The sequence below is a fragment of the Tursiops truncatus genome, chromosome 7 (genome assembly GCF_011762595.2).
Source record: "Tursiops truncatus isolate mTurTru1 chromosome 7, mTurTru1.mat.Y, whole genome shotgun sequence".
In the NCBI taxonomy this organism is placed as follows: Eukaryota; Metazoa; Chordata; class Mammalia; order Artiodactyla; family Delphinidae; genus Tursiops; species Tursiops truncatus.
Window position 1 is genome coordinate 23,031,102 of NC_047040.1, and position 21,716 is coordinate 23,052,817.

A 21,716-nucleotide genomic window follows, 5' to 3' on the forward strand; every position below is an offset into this window, starting at 1 on the left:
CCTAACACCATACACAAAAATAAACTCAAAATGGATTAAAGGCCTAAATATAAGGCCAGACACTATCAAACTCTTAGAGGAAAACATAGGCAGAACACTCTATGACATAAATCACAGCAAGATCCTTTTTGACCCACCTCCTAGAGAAATGGAAATAAAAACAAAAATAAACAAATGGGACCTAATGAAACTGAAAAACTTTTGTACAGCAAAGGAAATCAAAAACAAGATGAAAAGACAACTCTTAGAATGGGAGAAAATATTTGCAAATGAAGCAACTGACAAAGGACTAATCTCCAAAATATACAAGCAGCTCATGCAGCTCAGTATCAAAAAGACAAACAACGCAATCCTAAACTGGGCAGAAGACCTAAATAGAAATTTCTCCAAAGAAGATATACAGATTGCCAACAAACACATGAAAGGATGCTCAACATCACTAATCGTTAGAGAAATGCAAATCAAAACTACAATGACATATCACCTCACACCAGTCAGAATGGCCATCAACAAAAAATCTAGAAACAATAAATGCTGGAGAGGGTGTGGAGAAAAGGGAACCCTCTTGCACTGTTGGTGGGAATGGAAATTGATACAACCACTATGGAGAACAGTATGGAGGTTCCTTAAAAATTTAAAAATAGAACTACCATATGACCCAGCCATCCCCACTGCTGGGCATATGCCCTGAGAAAACCATAATTCAAAAAGAGACATGTACCACAATATTCATTGCAGCACTATTTACAATAGTTAGGACGTGGAAGCAACCTAAGTGTCCATTGACAGATAAATGGATAAAGAAGATGTGGCACATATATACAATGGAATATTACTCAGCCTTAAAAAGAAATGAAACTGAGTTATTTGTAGTGAGGTGGATGGACTTAGAGTCTGTCAATCAGAGTGAAGTAAGTCAGAAAGAGAAAAACAAATACTGTATGCTAACACACATATATGGAATCTAAGAAAATATAAATGGTCCTAATGAACCTAGGGGCAGGAAAGGAAAAAAGGTGCAGACGTAGAGAATGGACCTGAGGACACGGGGGGCGGGGGGAAGGGTAAGCTGGAACGAAGTGAGAGAATAGCACTGACATACATACACTACCAAATGTAAAATAGATAGCTAGTGGGAAGCAGCTGCATAGCACAGGGAGATCAGCTCGGTGCTTTGTGACCATCCAGAGGGGTGAGATAGGGGGCTGGGAGGGAGAAGCCAGAGGGAGGGTATATATGGATATATGTATACATACAGCTGATTTACTTTGTTATACAGCAGAAACTAACTTCTTGTAAAGCAAATAAACTCCAATAAAGATCTTAAAAAAAATAAATAAGATTCAGTTGGCAAAATTTGTAGAGGTCCTCCAAATACCTGGGACAAAAGCATCGCTGTTGATCTTTCTAAATCTTAGATCCACCCCTTTTAAAACTTATAAACTTTCACGCTTGAGATAGTCACAGGACACCAATGTACTTGACTGCTGCCTCTTTCTGTTTTTTTTTTTTTTTTTTTTTGCGGTACGCCGGCCTCTCCCTGTTATGGCTTCTCCCGTTGCGGAGCACAGGCTCCGGATGCGCAGGCTCAGCGGCCATGGCTCATGGGCCCAGCCGCTCCGCGGCAGGCGGGATCCTCCCAGACCGGGGCACGAACCCGCAACCCCTGCATCGGCAGGCGGACTCCCAACCACTGCGCCACCAGGGAAGCCCCCAACTTCTGCTTCTTTTGACTCACAACTGATAAAGGGAGAGATATACCAATATAACAAAGGAATAATTGTTTCTGTTAAAAATAACCTTGCTCTACTGGAACAATCTCTTCACAGTGCACTCTCAGTAGACAAGGACAGTAAGCATTACACCTTGCAACCTGGAGATTTAATCTACTAGAAAAAATACCTCCAGAAAGACTCTCTTCTACTTCATTTGAAAGGTTCCTATCAGATACTACTAAGCAACCTTTATGCCAACCAACTCTAAGGAACAGACTTTTGGATTCATGTGACATACCCAAGGAAAGCACTGAACCCTAACTGAAACTGCACATCATTTGGTGACCTAAAAGTAAAGATTTCCTGGAAATCTGTGAAAAGCGTATGAAATTGGTAAACCTGACTCTTGATCAGCAGTGGTTTCAGAGAAAGCACTTAATCAAAAGGGAAAAATGTAAAAATTTAATAACAGAAATCTCAATTAAATATAGTTGGGAGACCAGAACTGAGAGGTCTCACACCCTGTGACAAGAGCAGAGCCCAACAGGATGAAAAAAGTCTTCTCTCCATTCCTGGAAGGGAAGCAGCCTATGAAAAGCCATGGACTCTTTGTTTACTACATCCCTCCCAACTTCCTTTCCCCTTTATAAAACTGTTCTCTTTCCCTTGCTGTGCAGGGAATGCTTGCACACCCCAAATTGTAATTCTCTGGTGATTCCAAATAAACCCGTCCTTGTTGAACAAGTAACTGGCAGTATATTTGTTTTACACACACACACGTGCACACACACACACACATACACAGAGAGTTGTATATTATTGAAAGAGTATAAATTATAAGAAGATGATAAAAAATAGTGAGGCAAAGACAAAGCAGGTCTAAGTATGGTTTGTTATTGATTTTTCCAAAAAATCAATATGTTGCTATGAAAAAAAGTTTTCATAGCAACAAATTCTTTCTCCCCCCCATTAAATTGTGCTTTAATATTACTTTCTATTTGCTTTCACTTTAAATTTATTGTATTATCCCTAATATTGTGAAGTAACTTTTTCATTTTTAGACTTTCTTGAGCAGTAATGAAAGCATTCAGGACTATGACTTCTTCTAAGTATATTTTTGATTGTTGCTCATGAATTTTATCATGAAATAAATTCCTTATTGCTATTTTAATAATTTGTTATTCTTTGACTCATGAGTAATTTAGGATGAAAATACATGCATACACATATTTAAGTATTGAGGATTTTTCTTTGGTTTATAGGTCTTTATAAATACTGTGGTTCATGGGTTCCTTTTTATTGTTGATTATCGTTGCTTTCTTTTTGCATTCACTCAGTATCTAATAAACCATCTTTAATCATTTTGTACTATTTGGGTTTTGAATATAAGCAACAGAAACTTAGTTTGCTAATTATATCCACACATGCAAAAAATAAAATATAGAGAAAACTTTTATAAGATTTGGAAAAAAATCTAAGAACCAAAGGAAACTAAGTAACAATAACCTTGTCAAATACCTGATAGGAAAAGTCTGGTCAGGACACTGTTTTTGGTAAATGTGGACTCTCAACAATACTGCAACCAGAATTTCCTACCTGATCCTCTGTCTTTGCATTACTCCTTTCAGATTCGAAGTTCTAAATGGGCAGATCCATATGCTAATTTCCTAGAAACCACAAAACAAACACAGAAAACCCCAGAACTCCTGATACATAACTGCTGCAAACTGATGTGTCTGAATTTACCTCCATTTACTAAGAATTCAGATAATTTGTGGTATGTGATGAGTAAAGGGGGATACACACAAGGCAGCTTGTCTCTCTTTCAGTATTTCCTTTATTGAATGAAAGGCTTTAGTATAATTAATGGTAAAATGATTACATGGAGCGTTTATGATTATTCATTAGAAATGTACTTTAATTAATCGTTAATAATTTTCTGGTGCTGTAGATCTACATAGCAAGAGATGTAGCTTTACTTTACACTGATCACAGCCACACTAGGATGCCAGAAACAGTTGCCAAAAATGCTGCATTTAATTTCTAGTTTCATCAATGGTACCTTAAGATTATAATTGACATGTAGTGCTACAATGAATTAAAAGTTAAGATGATCTTGAAGTACAGCCAAGCCATCACTATTGAAGCTTTAATGGATTGAGTGTATAAAAGAATAAATACCAAGTGACAAGATTATTCTTAAGTATTTTCTATATGTTGAACTGCAATTAGGGGACTACGGACAAGATAGGTCAAATGAACATTATTCGGACAGTGGAATTACAAATTGATGCAATGAATTACAGTCACTGAGTTCTTGAAAGTGACAACAACAGATAAAACACTGGGTGAAGCAATCTGCAATGGAATTGTTCAATTTCATTAAGCATCATTTAACTCATCAACCAGAGACAGAACCACAAATCATGAGAGGACTCGCCACTAGCTACCAATATAGGAAAAAATAACTGTTTCTGACTTCCAAATACATGCTCCCAGTGTTAACACTGTGATTTAATTATTTCTATTTTAAAAAGAGAATGCTGAATTTTACAGATATTAAATATCATGCCTTACTATATACAACCAGGAAGTGACAGAACCTAGATTCAAACTCCATTCTATCTGACTTCAAAGTCTATATTTTTCTCTATACTCTATTTAAGGCAGAAAGGGCTGAATGCAATGCACAGGTATTTCCTTTTGGTCAAACACATTCTATGATTAAGTTACCCTCAATATTCTTACATGATAATCCCATATCTTATTCAATTCAAATAGGGCCAAAAATTTATTTTTGCCAAGAGACCACACCTAGGTTCAACCACATCTAAAATGGTGATATCCATGCCCCTCCTTTGGTTTTTAACTTCCACCAATTATCTATCCATATAATTTCACTGGCAATCTGAATGAAAGTAAGCAACAGTCATTTGCATTATCAAAAGAGGGAATGAAAAAACATCTCTGTTTAACTTTGGAGCATATTATACGATTGTTACAAGGATATTAAACTAAGTAATTATGTTTTATCCTACATTTGTCTTTACTCTTCCCTAAGAACATACATCATGATAAAAGAGGCAAGGTTATGAAGTAGAATTAGACTTAGAAGTTTTTCATTTTATATGGAAGAGTATAAAACTCAGTATCACAGACAGATGCTTACAAATGCCTTTCAATAATCAAGTTTTACTTAATATCATGTTAAAATAGAGATAGGATGCAGCGGTAAAGGGATATGGACTTTGTTGCTGGAAGGAACAGGTTTCCAATCTCAAGACCACCACTTACAGCTGTAGACCTTTGAAAAAGTTATTTAACATCTTTGATCTTCAGAGATGTTAGCTTTTTTAGCTATAATATGGTAAAAATATTCTCTAACTTGCAGTGTTGCATGATCATTAAATATAACCATGTGTCTAAAATGCCTGACAGAGTAAATGCTAATTATTTTTATTTCAGCTATTATTATTATTTTTTTTTTGGGGGGGGGTACGTGGGCCTCTCACTGTTGTGGCCTCTCCCGTTGCAGAGCACAGGCTCCGGACGCGCAGGCTCAGTCGCCATGGCTCACGGGCCCAGCCACTCCGCTGCACGTGGGATCTTCCCGGACCGGGGCACGAACCCAGGTCCCCTGCATCAGCAGGCGGACTCTCAACCACTGTGCCACCAGGGAAGCCCTATTTCAGCTATTATTAAATGACCTAAGAAGAACTGAATTTAGGAATCTACCATACTAAATTTCATACCTTCCTAGATAATTATTTCTCTTCTAATAATATAAATACTTTAAAATTGATACAAATAACCCATTTCAGCCATGAAATAAAAATTGGGCAAGCATATGGAAAAATGTTTTTGAGAAAATTTAGCCTGTATTAGTTTCACTCAAAGGATGAGTTGTTAATATCTTGTATTTTTCCTTTGGATTGTTCCCACTAATCCTAGAATTCAACCCAATCCATACAATTCAATATGTAAGACAGTGCAAAGCAGTGTCTTAACCATGACAAAAGTGCAGTGCTATCTTGGCAAGAATATCCAAGTTATCCTAAACAACTGGTTAGGGATTTTACTTATTCTTATACCTTCTTTTACCTCAACTCTACATCTTTATTGGATTCAACTTAAATAAACTGCATGAAGTATGACTTTATTTCTAACTCTTACAGAATTGAAATAATCCCATAAAACGAATCTATCCATGTTTGTTAGGAATACACAGTCATTACTAATCATTGTTTCCATTATTGAAATATGACTTTTTTCAAAGCCTGACAACCAGATACAAAAATCTAGTCTTCCCACTGCTGGCCACTGTCATGCTACTTATATTAACTGCAAAGGATAAGAGAAAAAGAATGATGGTATTTGTGTTATGTCTGCAAAGATATTATATGGTGTATACAAGATATAAAAAGAACTGTGGCATTTTATGAGATAAATAATCTTTTGAAACCTTATAACATATTAAATTGATTTATTTACTATAGGATTATTTTATTATTTTTTAAAAAATACTTATTTTTAATTTTTAGAAAACAGTGATTTTTTTCAGATAAAATGTTTTCCTACCCAAAAAGCAAAACATCTGATTTTTGGTCTCTTCCTCCTTTCCTCCCTCCCTCCCTTCTTTCCTTCCTTCCTTCAACAACTATTGATCATCTATTATGCCAAAGGCTGTGAAAGTATAGAAGAGTGCTCAGAGTTTCATGTTAGAGAAATATTAGTAGGTAAACAACTGTGATATAGGACAGTTTCTATAAGTATATGTAAAATATATTAAGTTCTTACATGTATTAGTCAATTTTCTAAGCACTTCAATTTTCTAAGCACTTTAATCCCCATTATACCCTTATGTGATAGGGGCTATGACTATATTTTACAAATGAGGCAACTGAGGTACACAGATTTTAGGCAATTATGGCCAAGGCCACACTGCCAATAAGCAGCAGAATTTGGGTTTGAATCCAGGCACAATGGCTGTGTGCTATTACTGTGCTGTACTGTCTGACATACATGCAAGATAACATAGATTTAAGCCAAGGACTCTATAGAAACACAATTAAGCACATTTATTTTTCAAACACAACTGCTGGTACCATGTTACTGAAACCATTAGTTATTACAAAAAAGTCAGCAAATTGGTAGGGTTTGTCTTTTTGTGGAAAAAAAAATACCTCATTTGTCAAGTTCAACATTTTAAGTACTTTACCCCCCAAAAAGGCAAAATTCTATGTGGTATAAAATTTTCTTAGTTGCCTCTTGAGACACCTAATCGCACAGGGGCAAAATGGAGAACTTTTTTTAGGGAAGGATAAGTAAATCTTTAAGAATAGAAGTAGACTCTCCCTTTGAAGGGAGGAAGTGGTATTTTAGCTAGAAAAAAAGAGCAAAGGTTTTTTCGAAAGCAAAGATCATTGCGCTATACTAGCTAATTCCACATGGTTGGTATATAGTGAGTTTAATAACTGATGGTAGCTGACATTTATTTAGTGAGGGAGCAGTAAGCTTTGCATAGCATTTGTATAACATATGTAAAGGTCTTTGAACTGAGGTCTCCAAAGCAAGGTGCATCACAATATATGGAAAACAATGGAGTGAAGCTTTCTTCTTGTACTGCAACATATTATTGCAGTTTGGAACACTGAGTATTTTTAAGTTGCTTAATTTTATTCAAATAGATCCTTTGATGATTAGAATCTTCACAATCTTTGTAATGAATCAGACAGTGTCCAAGAAAATGTTTCATACCCTCAGGGAACTTCATTGTTACATTTTAGCAAAGCATGTATTTTAAAGTTGACCTTAAAGATGAGTCATGTGCTTTTTTCACCAAAACACAAGTATTCCTAATTTCTTGACCTTTTATGTTTTCATAAGCATTTGTTAGCCATGTACTATAAAGCAAGTATTTTTGAAAATAATAAAGTTAATCATTCCATCAAAGTAAAGGTGACATTTTAACAGTGAACAAAAAAGGAATCATTTTAAAAAGAAACTTGCTCTATGGAGCATTTGATAACAATTGTTTGGAAGTGCTTCCCCTGCCAATATGTAAGGGCGATCACCTTTCAAAGCTATTGAGTCAAACCCTTAAAAATGTAGGAAAAGAATTTTCTACTTTGTTTTAAAATATTTGAAAACTTCTAGTTACTTTATAAAACCAACTGATCAACCTCAGGAGGGGAGAAATGCCTAGCAAATTTTAACAAAAATGCCACTGCATAACTGGATGAATTTGAAAATCCATTATCCAAATTGATAGCTACAGACCATAATGCACTTTTTTCTTCAGAGTTTTGTGTCTTTGTGAGGGATCATTTGCACATCTGATAGTTGTTAAATCCAAGCATAGATCTGACTAATCATTGAATTACAGTGTTAAATATTTTTGAAGATGTAAGCATATTGAATTATCTTTTCTTACTGAAATGCCATTTTAACACTATTCTGATTGCCAGTGAGAACCAACTAAAACTAGAGGCCGTAAAATAAAAATACAGAATTGAGTTTGGAGAGTCAGCCTGCGTCCTGACTCTTGCACTGACCAATTGGCTGATCTGAGCAACATATTTTATTCTTCTGAGCCTTTGTTTTTTCAGTTCCTAATACAGATGATAATGATGATTCCATTAAGCATTACATAGCTGTTACAGGTAAAGTGATGGCACATAGTAGGTATTCAATAAGTGTTATTCACTAAATCACCTCTTGGAATAGTGAGCTTTGGCACAAGAAGCCAAAGCTATAGTTATATTGAGTTTATATCAAGTATATTTCAATTACTACCTTTAATTTTAAGATAATTTCCCTTCATGTCTGCTTCCTAGTAGACTGTGTGTACACTGAGGGCAGGGACTCTGTCACAGTCAACAGTCCAGAACCCAGGATATTGCCTGGCACAAAGATCTTCAATAAATATTACTAAGCTGAATGTGGCTGAGGAATAAAACCTAGAGAGAGAAGGTACAATCTTTGCCTTTGTTTCCACATTTGGGCTTCTGAATAATGTCAGGCTCCTTTAAGAGTTCACCAGATAGCATCTGAGGAGAACAACAGCCTAGGCAGGGTGCAGGTTGAACTGTGGAGTCCACAATGGGTTAGCACCACACAGGACCCAAGAGTAACTTTTCTGGTGAGTTCTCAGTTTTTTCACTTCATAGGAACTCAGAGTGGTCAGTTACTGGATCTTTTGGCTACAGCTAAGTTGGGACAACACAGTATGCTGGACTAGAGCCTGCAGTTAGTCTAGGCAGCAAGACATGGACACCAAAGGCAGTCCAGGCCATGAACTCTGTGTGTCTGATTCATTGCAAGAGGCAAAATGTCAGCAACTCTGATCTTTGTCAGCCTAGCTCTGAACTCACAGACATATTACTCATTCTATTCTCTGTTTTACTGTACAGTGAGCACATTCTTTTTTTTCTTTTTTTCAAAAACATTCTAAATCCTTAATATTTTCATTGGACTTGTGAATGACTAATAATCTCGGCCTTTATTTTAAATAGGCTTCCAAATCACTGATGTATATTTGAATTTTTCATGTCGCTTTTTTTTTTTTTTTTTTCAGTACGCGGGCCTCTCACTCTTGTGGCCTCTCCCATTGCGGAGCACAGGCTCCGAACGCGCAGGCTCAGTGGCCATGGCTCACAGGCCCAGCCGCTCCGCGGCATGTGGGACCTTCCCGGGCCGTGGCACGAACCCGTGTCCCCTGCATCGGCAGGCAGACTCTCAACCACTGCGCTACCAGGGAAGCCCTTCATGTCGCTTTTTGAGACGGCATTATACGTTTTCATTAAATGTACTATATTATACATCATTTTCTGACTATTACAATCTTCTTTTTTAATTTTAATAAAATAACTTTGTTTCATAACTTCGAGGAAAAATACTCTGCATGTAGTCCTATAAAACAGAGCAATTTCATGAGTTTCCAAACTGAAAGTTATTTAATAGCCTCCATTTGGTAATTACAAAGATTTATACTCCTTTCCTTGTCTCCCACAAAATTCAGAGCCGATCTGTCCAGTTGACTTAGAGAATGACTTAGAGGTCTCCACATTCATTATCTTTGACAATAAGCTGTTAGATTAGGTTAATGATTTAAGACTAGTATATGTTTGGGAATGGGAGAAAGAGGTTTAAAACTTATTTATAGGAATATAATCCACTGGTCACATTCATGTTTCATCAAAAAAATATTTTAGAAAATTTCTCAATACTAGTTGATCACATTGAGGTGACAACATGTTCTGCTTTTGCTTTACTGTGAAGGAAGTCATTCATCTCACTTTACATTCAGTCTTTCAGTACCACCTGACAGTTTACCATTTATCAAGGAATTAACATAATATAAAAGTTATAAAAAAGGAGAATACCAGAATACTACAGATGTAGTTGATATTACAAGTCTAATAATACCATCCATATCAATATGTTGTACACTTTTTACTATTACACAGAAAAAAACTACAGCTATCCTGGTTACTGTTTTCAACATCTCATAATATTTAACTACAAAAATAAATTTATTTTTAACTTCTTCACAAATCATTGTGAAATAAAAAAGCTAATAATTTCATATTATATAAATAACATGCACCCTTTAAAAACTATATATAGAAGTAACCTGGAAGATGGCGGAAGAGTCAGACGCGGAGATCACCTTCCTCCCCACATAGACACCAGAAATACATCTACACATGGAACAATTCCTACAGAACACCTACTGAACGCTGGCAGAAGACCTCAGACCTCCCAAAAGGCAAGAACCCTGCCCCCCCCCACCACCACGTACCTGGTTAGGGCAAAAGGAAAAAGAAAAAACAGACAAAAGGATAGGGACGGGACCTGCACCAGTGGGAGGGAGCCGTGAAGGAGGAAACGTTTCCACACACTAGGAAGCCCCTTCGCAGGCGGAGACTGCGGGAGGCAGAGGGGGGAGCTTCGAAGCCGCGGAGGAGAGCACAGCAACAGGGGTGCGGAGGGCAAAGCGGAGAGATTCCCTCACAGAGGATCAGGGCCGACCGGCACTCACCAGCCTGAGAGGCTTGTCTGCTCACCCGCCGGGGCGGGCGGGGCTGGGAGTTGAGGCTCGGGCTTCAGTCGGCTTCGGTCGCCTTCAGTCGGATGCTGGGAGAGGACTGGGGTTGGCGGCGTGAAAACAGCCTGAAGGGGCTAGTGCGCCACGGCTGCCGGGAGGGAGTCCGGGGAAAAGTCTGGACCTGCCAAAGAGGCAAGAGACTTTTTCTTCCCTCTTTGTTTCCTGGTGCGCGAGGAGAGGGGATTAAGAGCGCTGCTTAAAGGAGCTCCAGAGACGGGCGCGAGCCGCGGCTAACAGCGCGGACCCCAGAGACGGGCATGAGACGCTAAGGCTGCTGCTGCCGCCACCAAGAAGCCTGTGTGCGAGCACAGGTCACTATTCACACCCCCCTTCCGGGGAGCCTGTGCAGCGCGCCACTGCCAGGGTCCCAGGATCCAGGGACAACTTCCCCAGGAGAACGCACAGCGTGCCTCAGACTGGTGCAACGTCACGCCGGCCTCTGCCGCCGCAGGCCCGCCCCGCACTCCGTGCCCCTCCCCCCCCCCCCCCCCCACCCCCGGCCTGAGTGAGCCAGAGCCCCCGATCAGTGGCTCCTTTAACCCAGTCCTGTATGAGCGAAGAACAGACGCCCTCCAGCGACCTACATGCAGAGGAGGGGCCAAATCCAAAGCTGAGCCCCAAGGAGCTGTGAGAACAAAGAAGAGAAAGGGAAATCTCTCCCAGCAGCCTCAGAAACAGCAGATTAAAGCTCCACAATCAACTTGATGTCTGTGGAATACATGAATAGACAACGAATCATCCCAAATTGAGGAGGTGGACTTTGAGAGCAAGATTTATGCTATATAGCTTTGCTTCCACCATTTGTCCTAGGGTTCTATCCACCCGTTTTGTTTTGTTTTTTTTAATTTTTTTTCTTCTTAACAATTATTTTTTTTATTTTAATAACTATATTTTATCTTACTTTATTTTATTTTACTTTATATTCTTTCTTTCTTTTTTTCCTTCCCTCCCTCCTTCCTTCCTTCCTTCCTCCCTCCCTCCCTTCCTCCTTTCTTTCTTTCTTTCTTTCCTTCTTTCTTTCTTTCTACTTCTACTAATTCTTTCTTTCTACTTTTTCTCCCTTTTATTCTGAGCCATGTGGATGCAAGGATCTTGGTGCTGCAGCCAATCAGTGATCTGCCTCTGAGGTGGGAGAGCCAACTTCACAACACTGGTCCACAAGAGACCTCCCAGCTCCACATAATATCAAATGGTGAAAATCTGCCAGAGATCTCCATCTCAACACCAGCACCCAGCTTCACTCAACGACCAGCAAGCTTCTGTGATGGACATCCTATGCCAAACACCTAGCAAGACAGGAACACAACCCCACCCATTAGCAGAGAGGCTGCCTAAAATCATAATAAGTCCACAGACACCCCAAAACACACCATCAGACGTGGACCTGCCCACCAGAAAGACAAGATCCAGCCTCATCCACCAGAACACAGGCACTAGTTCCCTCCACCAGGAAGCCTACACAACCCACTGAACCCAACCTTAGCCACTGGGGACAGACACCGAAAACAATGGGAACTACGAGCCTGCAGCCTGCAAAAAGGAAACCCCAAACACAGTAAGATAAGCAAAATGAGAAGACAGAAAAACACACAGCAGATGAAGGAGCAAGATAAAAACCCACCAGACCTAACAAATGAAGAGGGAACAGGCAGTCTACCTGAAAAATAATTCAGAATAATGATAGTAAACATGATCCAAAATCTTGGAAATAGAATGGACAAAATGCAAGAAACATTTAACAAGGACCTAGAAGAACTAAAGATGAAACAAACAACGATGAACAACACAAGAAATGAAATTAAAAATACTCTAGATGGTATCAATAGCAGAATAACTGAGGCAGAAGAATGGATAAGTGACCTGGAAGATAAAATAGTGGAAATAACTACTGCAGAGCAGAATAAAGAAAAAGGAATGAAAAGAACTGAGGACAGTCTTAGAGACCTCTGGGACAACATTAAATGCACGAACATTCGAATTATAGGGGTTCCAGAAGAAGAAGAGAAAAAGAAAGGGACTGAGAAGATATTTGAAGAGATTATAGTTGAAAACTTCCCTAATATGGGAAAGGAAATAGTTAATCAAGTCCAGGAAGCACAGAGAGTCCCATACAGGATAAATCCAAGGAGAAATATGCCAAGATACATATTAATCAAACTGTCAAAAATTAAATACAAAGAAAGCATATTAAAAGCAGCAAGGGAAAAACAACAAATAACACACAAGGGAATCCCCATAAGGTTAACAGCTGATGTTTCAGCAGAAACTCTACAAGCCAGAAGGGACTGGCAGGACATATTTAAAGTGAGGAAAGAGAAAAACCTGCAACCAAGATTACTCAACCCAGCAAGGATCTCATTCAGATTTGATGGAGAAATTAAAACATCTACAGACAAGCAAAAGCTGAGAGAGTTCAGCACCACCAAACCAGCTTTACAACAACTGCTAAAGGAACTTCTCTAGGCAAGAAGCACAAGAGAAGGAAAAGATCTACAATAACGAACCCAAAACAATTAAGAAAATGGGAATAGGAACATACATATCGATAATTACCTTAAATGTAAATGGACTAAATGCTCCCACCAAAAGACACAGATTGGCTGAATGGATAAAAAAACAAGACCCATATATTTGCTGTCTACACGAGACCCACTTCAGACCTAGAGACACATAAAGACTGAAAGTAAGGGGATGGAAAAAGATATTCCATGCAAATGGAAAGCAAAAGAAAGCTGGAGTAGCAATTCTCATATCAGACAAAATAGACTTTAAAATAAAGACTATTAGAAGAGACAAAGAAGGACACTACATAATGATCAAGGGATCAATCCAAGAAGAAGATATAACAATTGTAAGTATTTATGCACCCAACATAGGAGCACCTCAATACATAAGGCAAATACTAACAGCCATAAAAGGGGAAATCGACAGTAACACATTCATAGTAGGGGATTTAACACCCCACTTTCACCAATGGACAGATCATCCAAAATGAAAATAAATAAGGAAACACAAGCTTTAAATGATACATTAAACAAGATGGACTTAATTGATATTTATAGGACATTCCATCCAAAAACAACAGAATACACATTTTTCTCAAGTGCTCATGGAATATTCTCTAGAATAGATCATATCTTGGGTCACAAGTGAAGCCTTGGTAAATTTAGGAAAATTGAAATTGTTTCAAGTATCTTTTATGACCACAACGATATGAGACTAGATATCAATTACAGGAAAAGATCTGTAAAAAATGCAAACACATGGAGGCTAAACAATACACTACTTAATAATGAAGTGATCACTGAAGAAATCAAAGAGGAAATAAAAAAAAAACCTAGAAACAAGTGACAATGGAGACACAATGACCCAAAATCTATGGGATGCAGCAAAAGCAGTTGTAAGAGGGAAGTTTATAGCAATACAATCCTACCTTAAGAAACAAGAAACATCTTGAATAAAGAACCTAAACTTGCACCTAAAGCAATTAGAGAAAGAAGAACAAAAAAAAACCCAAGTTAGCAGAAGGAAAGAAATCATAAAAATCAGATCAGAAATAAATGAAAAAGAAATGAAGGAAACAATAACAAAGATCAATAAAACTAAAAGCTGGTTCTTCGAGAAGTTAAACAAAATTGATAAACCATTAGCCAGACTCATCAGGAAAAAAAGGGAGAAGACTTAAATCAATAGAATTAGAAATGAAAAAGGAGAAGTAACAACTGACACTGCAGAAATACAAAAGATCATGAGAGATTACTACAAGCAACTCTATGCCAATAAAATGGACAACCTGGAAGAAATGGACAAATTCTTAGAGAGGCACAACCTGCCAAGACTGAATCAGGAAGAAATAGAAAATATGAACAGACCAATCACAAGCACTGAAATTGAAACTGTGATTAAAAATTTTCCAACAGACAAAAGCCCAGGACCAGATGGCTTCACAGGTGAATTCTATCAAACATTTAGAGAAGAGCTAACACCTATCCTTCTCAAATTCTTCCAAAATATAGCAGGCGGAGGATCACTCCCAAACTCATTCTACGAGGCCACCATCACCTTGATAACAAAACCAGACAAGGATGTCACAAAGAAAGAAAACTATAGGCCAATATCACTGATGAACATAGATGCAAAAATCCTCAACAAAATACTAGCAAACAGAATCCAACAGCACATTAAAAGGATCATACACCATGATCAAGTGAGGTTTATTCCAGGAATGCAAGGATTCTTCAATATATGCAAAACAATCAATGTGATACACCATATTAACAAATTGAAGGAGAAAAACCATATGATCATCTCAATAGATGCAGAGAAAGCTTTCAACAAAATTCAACACCTATTTGTGATAAAAACCCTCTTGAAAGTAGGCATAGAGGGAACCTTCCTCAACATAATAAAGGCCATATATGACAAACCCACAGCCAACATCGTCCTCAATGGTGAAAAACTGAAAGCATTTCCACTAAGATCAGGAACAAGACAAGGTTGCCCACTCTCACCACTCTTATTCAACATAGTTTTGGAATTTTTAGCCACAGCAATCAGAGAAGAAAAGGAAATAAAAGGAATCCAAATCGAAAAAGAAGAAGTAAAGCTGTCACTGTTTGCAGATGACATGATACTATACATAGAGAATCCTAAAGATGCTACCAGAAAACTACTAGAGCTAATCAATGAATTTGGTAAAGTAGCAGTATACAAAATTAATGCACAGAAATCTCTGGCATTCCTATACACTAATGATGAAAATTCTGAAAGTGAAATCAAAAAAACCCTCCCATTTACCATTGAAACAAAAAGAATAAAATATCTAGGAATAAACCTACGTAAGGAGACAAAAGACCTGTATGCAGAAAATTATAAGACACTGATCAAAGAAATTAAAGATGATACAAATAGATGGAGAGATATACCATGTTCTTGGATTGGAAGAATCAACATTGTGAAAATGACTCTACTACCCAAAGCAATCTACAGATTCAATGCAACCCCTATCAAACTACCACTGGTATTTTTCACAGAACTAGAACAAAACATTTCACAATTTGTATGGAAACACAAAGGACCCCGAATAACCAGAGCAATCTTGAGAACAAAAAACGGAGCTGGAGGAAATAGGCTCCCTCACTTCAGACTATACTACAAAGCTACAGTAATCAAGGCAGTATGGTACTGGCACAAAAACAGAAAGATAGATCAATGGAACCGGATAGAAAGCCCAGAGATAAACCCATGCACATATGGTCACCTTATCTTTGACAAAGGAGGCAGGAATGTACAGTGGAGAAAGGACAGCCTCTTCAATAAGTGGTGCTGGGAAAACTGGACAGCTACATGTAAAAGTATGAGATTAGATCACTCCCTAACACCATACACAAAAATAAGCTCAAAATGGATTAAAGACCTAAATGTAAGGCCAGACACTATCAAACTCTTAGAGGAAAACATAGGCAGAACACTCTATGACATAAATCACAGCAAGATCCTTTTTGACCCACCTCCTAGAGAAATGGAAATAAAAATAAACAAATGGGACCGAATGAAACCTCAAAGCTTTTGCACAGCAAAGGAAACCATAAACAAGACCAAAAGACAACCCTCAGAATGGGAGAAAATATTTGCAAATGAAGCAACTGACAAAGGATTAATCTCCAAAATTTATAAGCAGCTCATGCAGCTCAATAACAAAAAAACAAACAACCCAATCCAAAAATGGGCAGAAGACATAAACAGACATTTCTCCAAAGAAGATATACAGACTGCCAACAAACACATGAAAGAATGCTCAACATCATTAATCATTAGAGAAATGCAAATCAAAACTACAATGAGATATCATCTCACACCAGTCAGAATGGCCATCATCAAAAAATCTAGAAAAAATAAATACTGGAGAGGGTGTGGAGAAAAGGGAACCTTCTTGCACTGTTGGTGGGAATGTAAATTGATACAGCCACTGTGGAGAATAGTATGGAGGTTCCTTAAAAAACTTCAAATAGAACTACCATGTGACCCAGCAATCCCACTACTGGGCATATACCCTGAGAAAACCAAAATTCAAAAAGAGTCATGTACCAAAGTGTTCATGACAGCTCTATTTACAATAGCCCGGAGATGGAAATAACCTACGTGTCCATCATTGGATGAATGGATAAAGAAGATGTGGCACATATATACAATGGAATATTACTCAGCCATAAAAAGAAACGAAATTGTGCTATTTGTAATGAGGTGGATAGACCTAGAGTCTGTCATACAGAGTGAAGTAAGTCAGAAAGAGAAAAACAAATACCATATGCTAACACATATATGGAATTTAAGAAAAAAAATGTCATGAAGTACCTAGGGGTAAGACAGGAATAAAGACACAGACCTACTAGAGAATGGACTTGAGGATATGGGGAGGGGAAGGGTAAGCTGTGACAAAGTGAGAGGGTGGCATGGACATATATACACTACCAAACGTAAGGTACATAGCTAGTGGAAAGCAGCCGCATAGCACAGGGAGATCAGCTCGGTGCTTTGTGACCACCTAGAGGGGTGGGATAGGGAGGGTGGGAGGGAGGGAGATGCAAACGGGAAGAGATATGGGAACATATGTATATGTATAACTAATTCACTTTGTTATAAAGTAGAAACTAACACACCATTGTAAAGCAATTATACTCCAATAAAGATGTAAAAAAAACTATATATAAAATATGAATTTTTAAAAATCTGGCTGTTTCAGTGTTTTTTGTTCTGTTTTGTGTTTTAAAAAAAATGTGGTAGATCTGAAACTAGTCACCGGAATTGCTAATGCAACTCAAGTGAAATGATTCTGTTTAATTCTAGAGTTGCTGTCATATATTATTTGTAGTGTTTTATGATAACATTTAGTTAACAACTTGAATTGTCTAATTATTAATAACCTAAATTAAGTGAATTTCCCTTTGTTTTACATGCTAATTCTATTTTATATAGATACCAATTTAAATATATATATTTCAACATCTGGTTTGAAATATTTTCAGAAAATAAACTAAATGAACTTTATTTCTAAACATTGATGTATTTACCATAATTTATGAACAACATTTTATTTATACCAAAGTATTTTAGAGTCCTTTCCCTAGTATTAATGACTATAAACCTAGCATGCATACTACTAATAAAACTGTAATCATAACATTAATAATAAAAATTTTAATTTGCCATTAAAGCCAATTTGAAAAATATATATTAATATTGATTAAAGAAATACAACCTTTTTATGGACATACATTCAATCCACATGCTATCCTGCTGTATGCTAAATGCGCTGTGCTGTGCTGAATCCCTCTTTTCTCCCGCTCTCAGACATATTGTAGGAAATAAGACCAGTATACAAGGAGTTCCCAACAAGAGGTAGGAAGGCCACCATCTACAAGCAACTCTAGGCATTTAAGGCAGATACACGAGAGGCAACTTCTCTTTGTAAGAGCAGTTTTACTTCCAAGCATTAGTGCTCCAGTTTTTCACAGGAAAGAAAATAAATAAGAGACATGTTTTCTGATAACATTCAGTTATAGCACTCTGAGAGACAGACAAAAAAAAAATCTGATATCAAAAGAAAATGAGCATAAAATTTAGGTCACTACTAAATTAATATTTTCTCTGTGGGTTTTCCTTTCCCAATGGCTTTTATACACACTTCACATGTAAGTATTTAGGCTAAATGCATTGAAAATCTTGCTTTTTCATGGATGCTCCATTAGCAGGAGTGAATTCTGTTGCACCAGGGTCTAAGCTATTTTAAAGCAAGAAGGAGGTTGTGGCACCTTTTTTACCCAACAACAAATCATTCTGATTTTACTCTTAATTCATGGCTGATACACTTTTCCCACAGTGCCCCTTGACTGCTGCCTCTTGACATGCTGCAACATGTGAAGTTGTGTCTAAGGTATTTATCATTCTACCATTAGCTGTTTTTCTATAATAAGTGAACCTAAGGTCGCCTTAGTCTCTATTTATCCTAAATCAATTTGCCTCAGAGGACTAAATAGAGCCTCCCATAATGAACTTGGGTCCCTGTTCATACTATCTGGATGCTCATCATCATATTCCTTTATTGATGTCAATCATGCATTGTGTAGGGGAAGATAAATGGGAAACATTACAAATTGCATTTCTTTCCTGACTCACGAACCATAAAATATGGATTTTTTTTTTTTTTTAGTATAGACTTCTACATTATCCTCATCAAATTTTGCTAAGAACAAATATGGTGACCCTGTTTTGCATATTTTGGCATGCCTCAAATTACTAAAGTGTGTGCTCAATTAGTTGTGTTTGCTCTTTCCTGAATCTTTAATCCCTTCCTCTGCCCTACCACTAAGCAAATAAACATGCTGTCTCCTATTTGAACAAGGGAGACCTCTATTTGGATCCTACAGGTATAGACTTTTCTCTTCTTCATCTCCACAGCCAAACTCTTTGAAAGTGTAGTTCCCAAATTCCATCTCCATTTCTTCACATCTAATTCACTTCTGAAGCCACAGTAACCCAGGATTATCTAGTTTAACACTGAAAAATCCCACAACCCAGAAAACTCTCAGTCTTAGCTAGATAAACTGGGACTGTTGGTCACCTTTAAACCCCTTTTCTTTCCTCCCATTATCTCCACATCCAGTCACTCTTCAAATTGTAAGAGTTAAACCGCTTATCTTGAATCCATACTTTCCTTTATACTCTCACAGTCTCCTAGTTCAAATTCTCATCTGCTCACAGCCTACTGTACAAGCCTCCTATATGAGAATGACTCCCTTAACTCTACTATCAAATTAATCTTTCTAAAAGGCTAACCTGATTGTGTTACCCTGTTTGCTTAACATGCTTTAATAGACTCCTTCTGAAAACTATAAAATTTCAATCAGATACTTAATGATCTTGTCCTTGTCCATCTGTATACTCTTGCTTGTTTTTTCTTCCTCCTTCCTTAAGCTCTATTCAAACATATTATTACTCTCAGAATATGCCTTTGTAGCCTCATACTTCTATGGCTTTGTACATGCACTGCTGTTTCCTGGAATCCACCTTCTCGAGATTACCTGGTATATCCTACTTACCCTCCAAATCTCAGCTCAAGCACAGCCTCCTCTTGGGAGCCATCCACAGCCTTCTAGGCAGATAAGAGTTCTCCTTCTTGCTTTTCCCCTGTGTCTTGTATCCTCTTCCATTTTAACACATACCTCATTGCATTAAAATCTCATTTCTCCTTCCTTTCCAAGCTACAAAGTCCTTAAGGAGAGGTGCTATGCATTTCCCTGTCATACGTAATGTATCAGCAGAGTTTCTATCTCAATAAAAAATTGTTGGGCTTCCCTGGTGGTGCAGTGGTTGGAAGTCCGCCTGCCGATGCAGGGGACACGGGTTTGTGCCCCGGTCCGGGAAGATCCCACGTGCTGCGGAGCGGCTAGGACCGTGAGCCATGGCCGCTGAACCTGCGCGTACAGAGCCTGTGCTCCGCAATGGGAGAGGCCACAACAGTGAGAGGCCCGAGTACCGCAAAAAAAAAAAAAAAAAAAAAAATTGTTGCATTAATGTTTAATGAAGTAATTACATTATTTTTATAGTCCTACTTTTAGGAGGCAGGGTACATAAAAGCACATAGACAAGATCTTGTAAATAGGAACTTATTACCATTCTTTTAACCTACATGCCCCTGTACAATTACTTCATAAATTGTACCTAATACCTGAAAAGTGACTAAGAGTAACTAGACCTACCAAAATTGGAAAAAGTGTTGATAATTTGCTTACCGTTCTTGCATCCCATGCAGACAGGGACTTATCTGCAGAACCTGTGAGAAGAATGTTGGAGCAAGGAAAAAACTCGATGCTGTTCACAGAGTCTGTATGTCCATACAAAGTGCATCTGCATCTTTCACTGTATAGAGAAACAGTAAGAGTTAAAGCTATAGGACTTAGCGCTACATGTTTCTATGCTGTCTATATAATGCTAACAAAGATAGTTCAAGTATCTGAGGCATAAAGTAGCTTTACAAGTGGCAAGATGTACAAAAATAACATTTTAAAAGGAGAGTTCTACAACCACCTTATATTCTAAGCACTTTAAAGAATTAGCAGCATAAAATTGACTAAATTTAAATTACATTCAATTTATAAGGTCAGTTGGTAAAGTCATCTTTATACTACCTCATTTATTCCTTATCATGAAATGACTACTTAAAAACTGTTCCCATCTCATAAAGGAATACACTGAGGAAGCAAACATTTCATAATATGGGAAGACCAGAGAAACTTCTTTAAGTTACTCAGTCTCTCTTCCTCCCCCCGCCCCTCCCCCACCTCAGCTGCTTGGGTTTACATTAGAATCACCTGAGATACTTTTAGAAGATACTCCACCTCAAGCCCCAGACATTCTGTTTCACTGGATCTGAGATGGAGCCTGAGCAGAAGTGTGAATTAACAAATCTAAACCCGTGGTTCTCAAAGTGTTTTACCCAGACCAGCAGCATCAGCATCCCTTGGGAACATATCAGAAATGCAAATTGGGCCTCATCCTAAACCCACTGAATCAGAAACTCTGGGGCTGGGGCCCAACTGTCTGTGTTTTACAAGCTCTCCAGTTGATTCGATACTCACAGAAGTCTGAGAACCACTGATTTAAATGATTAGAAATAACTCATAAGGAAAGATAACTGCAGCTTTGCCTTTTGCCATTTTATGAAAGGACTGTTTCTTAATGAAGCAGGATATATTCATAGAGCAGTATCACTTCTCATTTGTAATGTTTGATTGTCTTTTAATTAACTTTATTTATAAACCTACTTTAAAAATAGAGAAGAAACAGGATAACTAATAATGCTGAGAACAGAGGAGTCAATATAGGTACATTTC

The 21,716-nt window shown here is 37.8% G+C and overlaps 1 protein-coding gene across 1 annotated transcript in view; it reads right to left on the minus strand.

Moving 5' to 3' along the window:
* Positions 1-21,716, minus strand: part of SPAG16 (sperm associated antigen 16) — an 869,771-nt gene that overhangs the window by 347,751 nt on the left and 500,304 nt on the right. Inside the window, exon 13 of the mRNA XM_033859808.2 lies at positions 20,616-20,742. Coding sequence (XP_033715699.2) covers positions 20,616-20,742 — 127 coding nt within the window. The remainder of the gene's footprint in view (positions 1-20,615; positions 20,743-21,716) is intronic.